This window comes from Protopterus annectens, chromosome 16.part0, assembly GCF_019279795.1.
Source record: "Protopterus annectens isolate FY-2018-M chromosome 16.part0, PAN1.0, whole genome shotgun sequence".
NCBI lineage: Eukaryota > Metazoa > Chordata > Ceratodontiformes > Protopteridae > Protopterus > Protopterus annectens.
In genome coordinates this window covers 403,071,874-403,088,101 of record NC_056750.1, presented here as the reverse complement: position 1 = coordinate 403,088,101, position 16,228 = coordinate 403,071,874, and the positions used below count along the sequence as shown (strand labels likewise).

General features: G+C 36.3%; 1 protein-coding gene across 1 annotated transcript in view; it reads left to right on the top strand.

Annotated features, from left to right (window-relative positions):
- The window catches only part of MORN5 (MORN repeat containing 5), a 556,302-nt gene extending 540,623 nt beyond the window's left edge, over positions 1-15,679 (top strand). Inside the window, exon 5 of the mRNA XM_044058714.1 lies at positions 15,353-15,679. Coding sequence (XP_043914649.1) covers positions 15,353-15,432 — 80 coding nt within the window. The 3' untranslated portion in view covers positions 15,433-15,679. The remainder of the gene's footprint in view (positions 1-15,352) is intronic.
- The last annotated feature ends 549 nt before the right edge of the window (positions 15,680-16,228 follow it).

Genomic DNA, 16,228 nt, shown 5'->3' with positions numbered 1-16,228 from the left:
AACAAAATTATGTTTGTATACACTGAATAACTGATTCCGATAAACCACAGAGTTTCACACACAAGAATTGTGAAAATAATGTTGTAGGATAGGTTTCACATTGATTGTAGAAAAACTCTAACTATCTAACTGTAATTCCCTAAATGTCTAAAGATTATCTGTCCCTGTTTAATCTAATTAACTCAGCAAGGCAAGATGATACTCTGACTTTTGCAAGGCAAATAATAATATATGTTTGCTCTTCAGGCTGTTTCTGGTCCTCATTGACTGGAATAGCAACTACTACTATTTCTGCTGAATAGCTCTGGAAAACTCTGAGTGATAACTACTGACCTGGAAAACAACTGACTACTGAACTACAACTGCGCAACTACAACAAATGAACTTTGACTCAGAACCTGCTTTTGTAGCAGAATTTTTTAAAAGTCACAGAAAGTGATTATGAGAATTCTACTCTCTCATGTCAGACTTTAAAAAGTAAACAAAACTGCTGCTGTGGAGATTGTATTCCTTTCAGCTCTGGCACATAATGGCATCAAATCTAGGTCAGCTGACTGGCAAAACTTATATTCAGAATTCTTTTTTAGAAAACATGTACATTTGGTCACCCAGAAGAACACTGTTTGATTTAAATACCCTACATAAATCAAAGCAATAATAAAAAAAAAACTTATTTGCAAAACTATAGATAGTCATGCTGGCATATATAACCCAGGGTAATTTACAAGTGTTTACAAAACTTCAGCCAGTTATGCTAGAACAGATAATAATATCTACTATCCTCACACTCAGTATAAGCACATTTAAGAAAACAGAGAGCATTACTTTTTATTTACTATCTTAGAGAAAGTAGAACAAAGTCCTAGAGGTGGTCTGTGGAATATTATCCTTGAAAAACAGGAATTATGGTTGCAAATATATCTTAATGCTACCATACCACCTGGTTTAAATGAAATTATATCAGTAAATAGTTTATTAAAAATGAAGGCATATGTAAAACAGGCTATTTGTCTTTATTTCATCCATATATTGTATTATATTTTTATAACTTTGTAACTTAGGATTTCGGTATAGAACATTTCAAAATGTAACATAGTAATGAAAGGGAGGGGTTAAATGGATAATGTTATTTGTAGCTTATATAAACTGCTTCAATGGATGTTAACATTGTCTGATGAAGTCTATGTACCTGAAACATGAAAGTGTTTATTGGTTTGTTTTTAAAGTCCAATAAAATCTTGTTGGGGATGCCGCAAGTTTTCTTTTAGTAGTTTTTAGTTATAGGTTCATAGGTGTTTACTAGGCTAACGACCACAAGGGCCTTTATAAGCCTAGCCATGCATCCCAAATCTCTGATGAGTTCTGATACCCTTGAAAAGAGTAAGCATGGGCCTGGGAGATGAACCATTTACAGGTTACCTATTTGCATCAGAGACATAGGTGCCAAACCAGGGATGCATTTCCAGTTTCCCATCCAATTGTTATACTTGGTTATCAGTAATTATTTACTAAAATATGATACATAGGCAAAAGAGTATTGACTTCATGTGACAGATAAAACAAATAGAAAAACTGCAGCTGCTAAGATAATGTCAGTATTTTAGCCATGTTCAGAGTGCCTAGGTCAAGATTATTGCTTTTCCCCTTGACTTACTACTCACAGTATCACGTCTCCTTACTTGCACCAGGAAAACTGGCTAGCCTCCATAGATCTGAAGGATACATACATACATACATACAAATGTTTCAAGCATGAGCATTACTGCCCTTCTAGCTTGCCAATATACCAAAACACTTGTTCCCATAATAAATGTCCAGGCTGTTCTTAAAAGTATCTAAACTAGAACTTGCTTTAAAGTAATTTGGTAGTCTGTTCCAAGCATCAGCTACTCTGTCAGAGAACCAATTAGTACACTTCTCATTCCTATAGAATCTTCTCCATAGGTTATCTGATGATTCTCTAGTAGTTTTTGATAACCCCAACCATTCCCAGAGGTAGTTGTCCCTAAATGCCCTATATCCCTGAATAAGATCTCCTCTTAAATATCTGTAAGAGACACTGTAGAAGTTCAGATATTTTAGTCTTTCATAATAACTTAGATTTTCACATCCATGGATGCCCTTGGTATATTTCCACTGTACTCCAGTTTATTCATGCTTGTTTTCCTATAGGGTTTCCATATTGTTATTCCATACTCAAGTTTGGGTCTAATGTAACTAACAAACAATGACTTCAATATGTTTGATTTCCTAGACTTTATAAATCATTTTATACAACCTATAGTTCTATAACTATCATTAGCCAATAAGTTGATATGATTAGAAAAACTCATAACTGAATCTACCCATATAACAAGGTCCTTAAATCAGTCTACAGTTTCAATCACTGTGTGCTGTATTAAATATTCACCTTTCAGTTTATGTCTCCCAAATATCATATGCTTAGTTTTTGATGTATTTATCAACATATTATTCTCCTGTGCCCAAATGGTCAATTTAGTCAAATAATTTTGCAGAAGTGCCTTATCTGTAACACTTGTAATCAGTTTACCCAATTTCAGGTCGTCAGTATATAGACTGTAGAACACCTCAGATGAAAAAGTAAGGTCTGAAAGATACAATCTAAACAAGTAAGGGCCTAGGACAGAGCCCTGTGGGACACCTTTTTCTGTAACCAAGGATTTCACCTGTCCAGTTGGTGTGTGATCCTTGCCATGTCCTATTTGTAAGCCATGCAGCTATCCAACTTATCAACAGTGCATCAATACCTAATTGTACTAATTTACTGATCAGTGTTTTGTGTATGACCCTGTCAAATGCTGAAGTTAAATCTATGTAAATCACATCATAGCACAATTTTTCATTCATAGTTGTTGTTATATTGTTATAAAACATCATGTTACAGGTGGTAATAGATCTATTTTCAACATATGCATGCTGATATATGGTTTCAAGTCCCAGCCTATCTAGTTCTGACAATAACTTATCCAGTATTACCTTCTCCATTATTTTTCCACAACATGAAAGTAGAGTTAAGGGTCTATATGATTCTGGGTTTGTCCTACTCCCCTTTCCCTTAAAGACAGGTTTAATAAGTGCATGTCTCCAATCTTGAGGAATCTCCCCATATTTAAGGATGCTGTTTACATGTATATATTCTATTTACATAAAACCTCTAAGGTTTGCAAGTTGTCAGGTCACTACCAGTTCATAGCCATGTCATTCAGCTTCCTTTTGGCGTGCATTACATTTACAGTATGCCTAATCATGTGACACATATCACCGGAACAATCTACGAAACAAACTTAATTATACAGAAGTGATCAGATATAATATAGACAAAAATAACATGCTGTGCTACACAAAACCTTGCAACATGTATTTCTGCAGTGGGGGCAAGCCACACTTCACCCCACTTTAACCCCTTCTACTGATATATACATACATACATATATATATATATATATATACATATATACACACACACACACACACACACATATATATATATATATATATATATATATATATATATATATATATACACATATATACACACACACACACACACATATATATATATATCTATATATATATATATATATATATATATATATATATATATATATATATATATACACACACACACACACACACACACATATATATATATATATATATATATATATATATATATACACACACACATATATATATATATATATATATACATATACACACACACACACACACATATATATATATATATATATATATATATACACACACACACACACACATATATATATATATATATATATATATATATATATACACACACACACACACAATATATATATATATATATATATATATATATATATATATACACACACACCAACTCCAAGATTGCACTACAGTAGAGAAAGGGCAAATTCCCACTTCCCACTGTAAAGCCATCTCTTACAAAGTTATACCAGTATTTTGTGATCACATAAGCACTTGATCACTTCTGACAGTATTCCAGTCATGTGAGAGACTGAACATTAAATAAAAAAAAATTGACACCTACCTATGTGTAGTAGCAGCAGTAGTAAAACGAGTAATAGGCATTTATGATAGTTTTCATCAGAAGACATTCTATGGGAACAAAAAAGCAGTCTATGTTGTATATCATTTAGTGTAATAATGTATGGAAAGATTGGCAGAAACTTAAAACTCCATAAAAAGGACAGCACTTTAAACAACTTTGTAATCTTACTAAAAAGCAAGTCAGCCTTGATAATAAACAATACTATTCTGATTTATAAAATGGCTATAGATATAACCCAAAAAATGTTTGGTCATCCATCAAACAAGTTTTACACCCAAGAACTAAATGTCCATAACTCTTGCCACAATAACTCCCCCTTAGAAACAGCCACCAAGTTTAACTCATACTTCATTGAAGCATAGCTGCTCTCACCAATTAATTCTTTCCTGACTCCCCTGAATCATGTCTACCCCTATCCACTAATATCCCCACCCTCACACTATAACCAATTACTACTTCCTTCATAAAAAAATATTATGTAACCTTAAATCCTGCTTATCTTCTGCCAGTAACCTTCCTACAGAATACCTCAAAACTGCTGCTAATGCCATTTCATATCCAGTCTCCATCCTTATGAACAGATCAGTACAGGACTCCTATATTTCTACAGTCTGTCAGAAATGGGTTTGGGAATTACAAACTTCAATGTAGACAAGAAGTAGGAATTAATTATTAAGATCACCTCTATTGTAGATAGTGAGCAGGACTAAATTATAAAGTTCTTGAACTATGAGGTGTTCAGCATAAGGTGTAGACTAACAAGGCTATGTTTAATAGGCAAAATGCAAACGTATAAGAAAGCCACTGTGATTTCATTGGAATGTAAAAGTAGTAATTAGGGTTGAATGTAGGACATACCTTAAGTGGAAAAGAGGGGGTAGGGTTGTGGAGGAGGAACAGCATGTGTAGGCATACTGCTCAACTGTCCAGAATTTTGCACATATCCAGATTTTTACCTCATGTTTTTGATTTGTTCCTCATAAAATGTGTGGTTGTCTGGAAATCTTTTAGGACTGAAGTCATTAAATAATGTCACTTTGCATTTCAGACTTCGTATCCTTTAGAAAATGCATACTAATGTAAAACCTTGTATTCTGGTAACTTTCTCAGTTTATAAGAGAAATATTTAAAATTTTTATAACCTAACTTTGTGCCTTCGTTATTTTGGCTTTGTCCAGAATTCTTGTATTAGGAGGTTATGAGGTATGCAAGTAAGCAAGCAGAATGGCAACAAAGGTGGGGAGGGCAGTAAAGGTACAAATGGAAAGTGAACAGCCCGAAGGGATCAGAAAAGGAAATTACATTTTTAGATATATAGGAAAAAGAAGCAGAAAGGACAGACCTAGCTACAGTAAGTGTGGGAGAAGCACAGTTTCTTGACAGTGTTACAGATGACCCTGACAGGTGAATACCACTAGATGGGTTCTTCCAGAACATCACCAAAGGCCTTTGGCTCATACCTACACAGGCATCTGACAAGAAACAGTGCGAGATTGTGAGTAGGATAAAGGCTAAGAATAACATGGCATGGTTGAAGGGTAAATCAGAGAAGGGTTTTTTTTCAGTAATGTGTTCATTACCCTTCTATGTGTTTGTTTTAGACATGTTTGTTGGTAGAGAGAAAAGTACCAAACGTTCTTTGTGGTTGACCATTGACATAAGGATGGATATAGTAGTGGAGGGCTGGAGTTGTCTAAGAATGAATTTGAAAAATGGACAGAGTGAGCAAGAACAGTGGTAGCTGGGGTTTATTGGAGACTAATGCACATTATTGCACTCAGTCCACATCAACCCTGGGGTGAAGTATAAGCCTAGACAGAATGAAGCTAGTGGCAGAAGAACAGTAAAAAAGGATCTAGGCCAGCTGATCAGAGCTTAACAGCAGAAGACTGAGAGAGCAGTGACCACAGCAGACAAAATGATGAGGTGCATCTTCAGTGAAATAGACCCCAGAAGCAATGTGATAATGCTTCTACTCTTAACAGCCTGGTAAGTCCACACATTGTATATTATGTACATTTCTAAAAGCCATATAAGAAAAGAGACATAAGGATGCTAAAAGCAGTCCAGAGGAAAACTAGCAGAAATGTAAGTGGGATGGAGGTGAAAGGACACATCAGAAACTAGAGGAGGTATAGCTCTTCTCACTAACCACCTGAAATGTCATGAAGTCACTGATGTGGGTACATAAGATCACGATCATATGAGGGAGTTGTGAAAATGTCAATATTCTGAGCAGGAGGAACAGTGCGGAAAGAAGGGGCACAGAAAGTGAGCTGTAGGGACTAACTAGTCCTATGGATCTCTGAAAGTATTTTTCACAGTAAGAGTTGTGGACCTATGGGATGGGCTGCTAGAAAGGGCAATGAAGACAGAATCTAGAGAGATATTCAAGAGAGCATGAGAAAGGTGGCAAAATGGTGAGGATGAAGGTAATGTTGGTGATAAGGTAAAATATGAAGTGCACTTGAAAGGCAGACTAGATAAGCTTTGTCTCCTTCTGTCCCCAAACAAAAGTAATGTAATATCCAGCACTATAGCACAAGAACTTGCCTGGTCAGGAAATTGCATCCATTCTCTCAGAATGGATTTTATTCTGTTCATGTCAGTTATAGATGTCCTCACTGCATATGGCCCATAAGGTTAATGTGGACTCATGAAAGATTACGATATCAAAAGCATTTGAACATTAGAACTAATGCTGCTTTTCTTTTCTCTCTTTTTTAACTTTCTTTCTGCATTGCAAAGAAATTATAAGTAGGAAAGGAAAGGTAATTCTAACACTGTGCTCTGTATGGACAAGCAAGGATCCACAGCACCTTGGAGCATGTGTCTTCATGCAGTCAGATTTTGGGAGCTAACATTCTGAAATGGTAAATGTCTAAGGGCAGTTGTTCTGTGTAGTCAGGGAATGGCAGTAGGAAAAGAAGCTTCACCTTGCAGTCCTGTAGAGGGGGAGAGAGTTTGACATATGGTCAGCGCAGATACCAGTCTGCCTTCCTCTCAAGTCATCTTATACTTCTGTACTACTGCAAGGTGGTCTGGATGAATCTTCAGCAAGTTTTTTTTCTGGACTACTTTGTTCACTTTCTGTATGTCTTCCTTCTCTCCTCAGTATCCATGACCTTTTAAATAATAAAACTGTAGCGATGCCTTTCCAAAAATGTAGCAGCAGAGGGAGCAAAATGGTAACATATAATTTCCCGTAACTTGTAAAATACACCATCATGCTACCAAGTTTCTGTTAAATTGTTATAACTGATTACATTTTATGTTTGCCTGGATAGCTTGTATGCGATTACGGATTATTTTTATGTTGTCATTTTGACTGAGATTGTAAAGAGAAGAAGTGTGAATCTTATTTTTCCAGTTGAAAGGATGGTCATCTCATAAGACTAGGGTCATCAGGAAAATTCTCATTTTAGACTTAGGTAACTATACAGTACAGTACCCAAAGGCCAAGTACTTTATAAATAGAATGTTCCTGAAATGTGCATTCATCATCTATGGTTCCTGGTGTCCAGTTTTGCCCTTTTATTAAACTAAAATGTCCAGGGACTGAAGCCTCTTCTTATATTGAGAGGCATCCTTCCTCTTTCCTCTAAAGAGACAAATCCCTTTTTCAAAATTCGTCAGTCAATTTTTTTTTGTGATTAATACATTTTTTTATCAAACTATTTTTGACTTTCTGACCATGGAATCTTAAACCTAAAATGCTAGGACTTTAGAATTAACAGCATAGTATGTCTAGTAAAACAACATCAAATAATACTTTATAACCTTACACTTCACTTAACTGAGGTGCTTTTTCAGATGCATTTTATTTATTCACAAAAAAGTCCACATTGTACAGGAAAAAAGTCATACACAGAGTGGAACATGCAAAGAAAAACACTTACCTTTGATCTATCAAGTTCTATAATGTGACAGAATACTATCATTTTGACAATTGATAATACAGCTTGAGAGTCATTGTTAACCTCCATATTTTTCCACCATATTTATAGGATTAAAGTACAAAGTCGATTACTTATAATGCTTGCAGGTGGCTTACTGTAACACTTAACAGCAACACATTTGAAATTCGTTGAATTCAATACAAATACTGCTGTGTAAGCCAGATATTCTTCTTATTTGGGATATCATGGAATGAAATACAACATGTGATTTTTTTGTGCAAAATGCTTGTTTAGTTGCCACTTCTATATGCTTATGCATCTTATCAACCCTCATATTGTTCCTATGAACCCTCTGGAGGATTTATGTGTATTGGGTGCTGTAAATATTTATTTGTTGCACACTAAATGGCAGATTTAAACTCTGAGTGGGCTAGGCTAACTGCCTAGCCTGCAGTTGCACATAATTCTGATGTGCATGAAACACACCACAGCAGACGTCTGCCGACCAACACAGACAGGTCAACAAATGCAGGGTGCTCAGAGATATATGGCCGATATGCTGTTCTACTTTGTTGGGCAACATGAGGTTATTTTGATTAGAGAAGCCATTTGAAGCTGTGTATTGCTGGAATGCTGTAAATGTGACAAAGGACTCGTGTCACTGTGAAGGGATGGCAGCAAGCCTATTCTGGGGGGACACAAGGGAATTTTTGCAAGGAAAATGGCATAGGTTTACAGTGTGGGGTTTCTTGCAGCATTTTGTAGATGGTACATATACTTCAAGGGGTACATTTAACTTTATAATTTGTATAAATGTGCTGCAGTACACGCAGCCTCTGGAGGCTGCAGACCACTAATACTCTTGATAAGTGAGATGTCAGTGACAGTAACCACCCCATCTCCATTGTGCCATTTTTTTTGGTGCAGATATGGGTGGTTTGGCAGGCTGGGGTCTGCCATGTGTGTGTTGACAGGAGTGCTGCTCATCATACACACTAGTTCCAACTCACACTAATTGACACTCTTGTCTGTTATTCATCATTTAATATTAACAACCTGTTACTCATTCATTGTTTCATTTAATATGGTGAATGATGATGCCTGTGTCAACATCTGTGGGTAGGGTCTGGTACAGAAAAGAGCACTGAGATCTAAAAGATGTCATTCACCTAGAAAGCTTTAAAACTGTTGATTCATGGCAGAAGTGTAACATGTGTAGCATTAATGAATTCAGAGCTGATCACAGCTCTGCAGACAACAGGTACACATAGCAAAATAACTTGTGGATGCTGGTCAGTCGAGCAAAAGCTGAGGGGTCTGTTCCTGTTTGATAACTAAGATGCTTCGTGGGCTTAGTCTGTATGGTTTCAAAATCCTGCTAAAAGCCCCTTTCAGTCCAAACAGCATCACTTCCCTCTGTTTACTATTTATTCAAATATAATAGGCATCTTTTCACTCTGTCTCCTTATTTTCTGATACTGTTGCAAGAAACCAAAGTGGACTAGTTAACTCTGAAGACAATGACTCATCCCTTCTGCATCAGGGTGATTATCCTCACGGACACTGGGAAGCCTTTTACTAGATAACCTTATGCTGAAAAGTGGAAAAAAAGCCCTTTCTTATGTCCATTTAAAACAAGAATGCCTGATCTGATTCGAGTATAGATCTTTTGGAGATTTTAATGCAGGCATTTTTGCTTCAACAATTAGGATGAATCCTTCTGTAATCTCTAGCGTACTTAGTAGCCTATGATAACATTTGTATGTCTTCCTTAACAGAGACCAGAAGATTCTTTAAGAATGTCTTGTACGTAAAACTCCAACACGGGGAGCACTTCCATTTCAGTAACTTAAATGCATACAAAGCCATGTAAACCTGGCCCTTTTGTGGGTCATTGGCTGAACTAAAGTTTTCAAACTGGAAAATGCATTTTTCAGTTGCTGTCAGCTTTATCAGGTGCATTAGTGGTATTTAGGCAGCTATACTGACAAAGGGAACTTACTTATCACAGAGATAAATGTAAAAAATAAAGACAGCAATTCTTGTAAAAATTGACCATGATTTCTCCTGAATATAACACTCACAATCCCAGTAATTTTTGCAGCCTGCAGTTATGAAGAAAGAAGTAATCACTCTTTTGGTGTTCACACATATTAAATAGCCATGTTGTAGGCCAAGCATCTAACACAAGCATAAGATTTAGTTGCAGCATAGCTTTCCCTTCCAAATATTCCAGTGCCCATCAATATCTTTTTTAATCACCTTTTTAATTTCAACATCAACCTCAGTCCTGTCATCTGGGTTCCCTGACATCTGCCAAAAGTAGCTGCTCCTGTGGTGTTCACATAACAGTGACATTCCTTCTGTCGCAATCTCTCACACACACACACAACCTTCTATTTACATGAATGCTCTGATATGAAAATTATCTCAGTTGTAATAGTTTTCCATCCTTCAGTGAAACGTCAAATCGAGGTCCCATCTGCTTGAGTTGGTGGTAGCTCAGCTGGATGTAAAAGATCCCATAGCACTTACTGAAAAAAAAAAAAGATTAGAGAAAGTTCTCCAGTATCCTTGCCAAACTTGTAGTATGAATTCCATCATCTAAAATTTGTAGTATGAATTCCATCATCTGTCTCCCCTGAAAAAGGACTACTATCATAGGGGGAGCAACCTGAAAAATAAATAAATAAAAACAAATAAAATGACATATTTATTCATTGATTTTTCCTTATAGTGACCTTATGTCTACTGACTGTGCCAGTGCTGATCTCATCCAGCTATCTTGTCTGATTCACCACCCTAACAGTAATCTCCTGACATCCTTATTAAAAAAAATGTAGGATAAAGAGCATTTTACATTATTCGAGCATGTGCACTCCTAGTTTAAACTTTCATGGCTCTTAAACATTGGCAGAAGTTCATCTTAGGTGTACATGCTGCAAACTAGGGTGATGCACTTATTTTCAGAGATATCTGAACTCATATACACTAGGATGTCACAGCATCTTCTAACATAGTATTTGTCAATGTTTGGTTCACTTGCATTTCACACACATATATAAATATATATACCTTGAAATATGCTTAGTTCACTTATTTCAATTTCTTTGAAACATTTTGTTATATATTGATTTGTTTCTGTTCATTCCACCTTTATTAACCGTGCTATCTAGAATTGGTTAGGTATTAAAGCCTAGCTGGTGGGATGGCAAGAGTGACAGTGCATTTATCTGTGCTGCCAGTGACCTACTATACCTCTCAGAGAGCTAACCAGCCTGGGAATTTGGATGAAGCACCCAAGGAGTGACTGTTCTTCACTGGCACAAGAGCCCAGTATTTCCCAAGGAGCTGGTTATACCCAATTGAGACTAGGATATTCCATAATCTCTTCCAGTGGTGTGTATCTGAGCCATGGATAATATCCTGAATGCTGACTGAAAGCCTACACCTTTACTATTATATGTACCTCTCAATGTCTTTGCTGAAGAATTCTGAACAAAGTGAAAAATAACAGGGGGACAAAGATCCACTGTCAGGGATTTTTTTTTTTAAATATTTCTCTAAAACAACAGGTTTTGCATCGACATGCATTTTCTGAAGTATAACAAGCATGAAACTCTAGTGTCTAGTGTTAATGATTTTACTAGAAAATCAACATTTGCATGAGGGACATAGCAAAAATGGTACTCAAAATCAGAGACGTTTCAGCAAAATTTTGGACAGTTGAGAAGCATGCTGTTATGATTTCATGTAACTACGTCATGCAGAGAGAGAGGAACACCACCAAAGAAAATACTTGATTGCCCATCATGACATTCTATTAACTCCTTACTAGAAGGAGAAACAAAAAGCACCTAACTGCCAAACTGCAATGAGATTGTACTAACAGAAAATGAATAACTGTGAGCAGCCTTTAAGACTGGTCATAGGAATGGCCACTGAAACAAAACTAAATGAAGTAAAAATAAATGGATCTCAGTTTAACTATTTATAATACTTTTTTCTGCTCTTTAACACAAATCTGATATTGGAATACAAGAGGAAGCTGCAGTACACAGCAAAATGTAGAAAGCATTCTGATTGTAGAATTTCAATCAAACCACAAAGGCAGAAACTGCATCGATCTACAGTACTCAGTTTCTTTCGTTCTGGGTCAGTGAAGCCAGAATCTATGCTGAAAAGCACCGTGTGCAAACTAGATCCAGTCCTAAATGGGTTGACAGTCCATCACAAGATATACAAATTAACATGCCCATGCTTAAGTGCATGCCTAAGGACAATACAATATCACCAGTCAGCTTGCCAACATTTCTTTGGAACATTGGAGGAAACCAGAGATCTTGGCAGAAACCCATGCAAACACAAAGAGTATCTCGCACACAGACAGCACTTCAGCCAAGAATCAAAATGTGGGTCCAGGAGCTGTTACACAGCAATGCTAGCAATTCCGCTCATTACACAGAACATAATTACTGTAATAAATATATTTCTTTCTTACCAAAGCAAATGAATTTGCTAGCTGTAAAATCACATAATCAAGTAACAAACTATCAGAAGACTGAATATTCTGTTACCCTAAGGATAACAGCTTACTGTTAGGTGCTGTTACATTTTTGTACCTGCTGACTTTCCAGTGGTACGATGACACTTTTTGGATCAAGCTCATTTTGGGTGCAGGGATAGTACTGTCAGTGTAAATATGGGCTGATTTATAAAGTCAGCTGTTTTTGTAGACTTGAACAGGGTTCAAGTGTACCAGGGCCATTTCCCAGCATTAATAAAATAGCAGAAGTTTATAGGTTGATAGTAGGCTATTGGCTTAGGGCCTATACAAGCCTAGCCATAACAGTTCCCTGGATATTTCTTCCCAAAGTATTTACTTCCCTGGACCCCTGTCTGGCAGGGTGACTGACGTGATACCCGGGGTGAATTTCCTATCTAAGTCTTTTAATATCTAGATAAAAGTGTGTATATTTCTGAGGACCTGCAAAGGACCACAGTACAGTCATAGGACTATAAAGGTTAACTACTCATGTAGAAAACACAAAGAAACTGGAACACAGATATGATGTAATACCCTTTATTGGACCAACGTAGGTTTTGCAATTACCACTAGTGGACTAACACAGCATTTCTTTAATTTTTTCTAACTACTTGTGTAGGGATAGGCTGTATATTAGAGGAGATGATGCTCTACCATCTAACATACTGGATTCCAACTGTACTGATGGGTATTTTGTCATACTGGGAAGCATATGCTCAAATTCTGCTTAAGGACTTGCTTTCCCCTTCACTACCCACTGGTTTTCTACTGCTTTTCTGGTCTTCTCAGGACTTAGGGTAAATTACCTGCTACTATGCTAATACATTTACCTTTTTTAGTTTGCATGATTACTCAGAGTGTGTGTGTGTGTGTGTGTGTGTGTGTGTGTGTGTGTGTGTGTGTGTGTGTATAGTTACTGTTACCCTCTACAGCTTTGTATTTCATTGCTTTTATTATGGCTGTGAGCATACATTTATTTTATATTTTATGAAATACTGGTGCAGAAAGGCAATATTTTCCTCTCCCAAGAGACTATGACAAAAGTGCTTAGATAGACACTTTATTAACTTACAGCTTGTCAACAACAGTGACCCTGAACTGGTGAATGAACCTGCTCAGCAAGCAGCTCAGTAGCTCTGATCTATTGAGTTAGTGATGACTTAACAAGCCTGAAAGGTAACACTGAAAACACCTCTGTCATAAACAGATGTAAACTTTCCATATTCACTTTATAGTGAAAATGTACCGCACTGAAAAAAGTGTCAGAAATTGCTAGAGTTGCCATTGCCTAACTTTGATATTGTAATATTCTGAAAGAGATTTAAAAAGTCTCTGATTGTCTTGACTGTTTGGATATAATTTCTAATGTAGCAGCTATAAGATAAGAGGAAAGAGTTGGAAAAATTAATGTCATAAAAGTTTTAATGTGGAGCTATAAAAATGGCAAACACATTTAGCTGTGAAATGATATGTCAATAAGCAGTTCTTATCAGTGTAACAATTTACAGTTGATTAGAGAAAAAAAAATCATAGCTTTTTTATTCAAAGGGAAAATTACTTCTAAAGGTGAAGATGTTCTATGGCGATCATATTAACATATTCAAACAATTGCAATTTACTGAAGGGTAATTACGTTTCGCTGTCTGCTAGTAATGATCACCCCATCAATAAAGGAAGGTTTAATTGCATTTTAACTAGTGATGAAATGTGCTTCTTGACTGTGGTCCTGGTGTTAGGGGTGCTGGAGACAGAAAAGGGGAGCAGCATTCGTTTAGCATGCAGCTGCCATGGAGAAGGCCAGGCATCTGTGATTTCCAGCCAGGTAGAGAGTGTAAAAAGGCTAGTCAAGAGGCTGTTAGGGCTATTGCTGCCAATTACCACCAATCAGGGTGGGGGCTGGAGACTTGTTCACTACAATGAGCCCAGTTTGTCTGGTTTCAGGGGGTTACTGCTCAAGAGGTTGCAGCTGCACACATTCAAATAGCCACCAAACTGCAGTAATTAGCATTTGCTTTCCACTACTGCAGCAAAACTATGCTGTATTAAAACACCCATATTTTAACTCTTTAATTGCTTGGCAGCCTTCTGAAACAAATTTTATTTATTGTTGACATGTCTGAAGTTGCTTTACTGCTTGTGTGGATGATCTTGTCACAAATAATCAGATATGAATAATAAAACCAAGGTCACTTTAAAATGAACCATCATTCCCCTCTTTTATAATTAATGCTATTCTAGGTGACAGTATAACCCTGCTAAACTAATATGTCCTACCATTTTATATTTAGTATGCTCTGACAAACCTTTTGGTAGCAGCAATATAGCTGATATTTGCTGTTTCTTTTATATGCTAATGACTCATTTGCAACAGCAGGTCATGTTTTTTTTTTCCTGGGAGAAAAATACATTCATTTTTATAAAGATGTTTTAAAGTGACCAAAATAGCACTAAAACAAATTGTGTGTGTTTGTGGAGGAGCTGTGTGTCTGATTATTATTATTATTATTAATCCTTTCTGCAACAGTTGGTAGTAAGGCTGTAAGTGACACAGGATGGTAATCTTATTGGTTATTGCTGTATCAGTAAGGTCTAGGCATTCTGTGAATACATAACCTTAGAGGCATTTTTTTCATAACTCTGACAATAACATATTCTTGTGGGATAAACTCCAGTGTTTTTTTTTTCCATGCAGTACCATTTTGCAAAATGAAAACAAACTGTGGAACAGAAATCTGCCACAACAGATGACATGGCTGTTTCAACAATGAAGAGATACGGCAAGCTAACTACTGTTTTTCTTTTTTTTCTTTTCAGATGATGATGAACATGAATGGATAGTTCGGACTTGTCGAAAGGGCTGGGATCAGATCACAGGTTACCAACCCAGAAAGTAATTGTACTGTCAGCTCTACTCCTTTTTTTCTTTCTTCTGTGAATTCATTCATAAGACTTCATGCTAAGCTTGCCTGTAACAATGCTGGAGGCTTACTTACTGCCTTCCCTTTCATAGTCCACTATGAGCAGCGGTACTTTGATGAGCAAAACGCTCTGAATGTTCAACAGTTACTTCCCTATGTCAGCAGCTTAAGAAAAAAGCAAAACTATAGAGCATTACAAATAAACCACTCTCTTGGTTCTCTACAAATTTGTATCTGTACCTTCCTTTAATGTATTTATTAACAAACTAAATCCTACTTTTACAGTGGGTCTTTTGCAGGCATAACCTAAGGACAACAGTATCCACAGTGGCAAATCTTACACAGTGTGTAGTAATAGCTACCATCAGAAAAAGTAGAGTTATCATAACGTAAAATTCCAGCTCAGGACTTGACATACAGTGAGCAGCATTAATTTGTTCTAACACTGCACACCATATCACATATATTTCCATATATGTTCATAGGTACTTAATAGGCTATTGATCCATTATAATCTTTAGAAGCCTAGCCATGCATTTCCATGAAGTTTTTAGGCCTTATACTTTAAGTACAAATAAACCAGAGATAGAGCTTGAATTCTATTAAATGGGGAAGTTTGAAAATTGCAGTGCATAAAAAATAATGTGTAAGAAAATTGCACACAATATAGCATACAGTATAATATACCCTTTACAGCTTCTAAGAGTTCTGTAATAATCTTACTGTGCATTTGTTTATATACAAGAATGATGGGGGTGAAAATGAAGTTAGC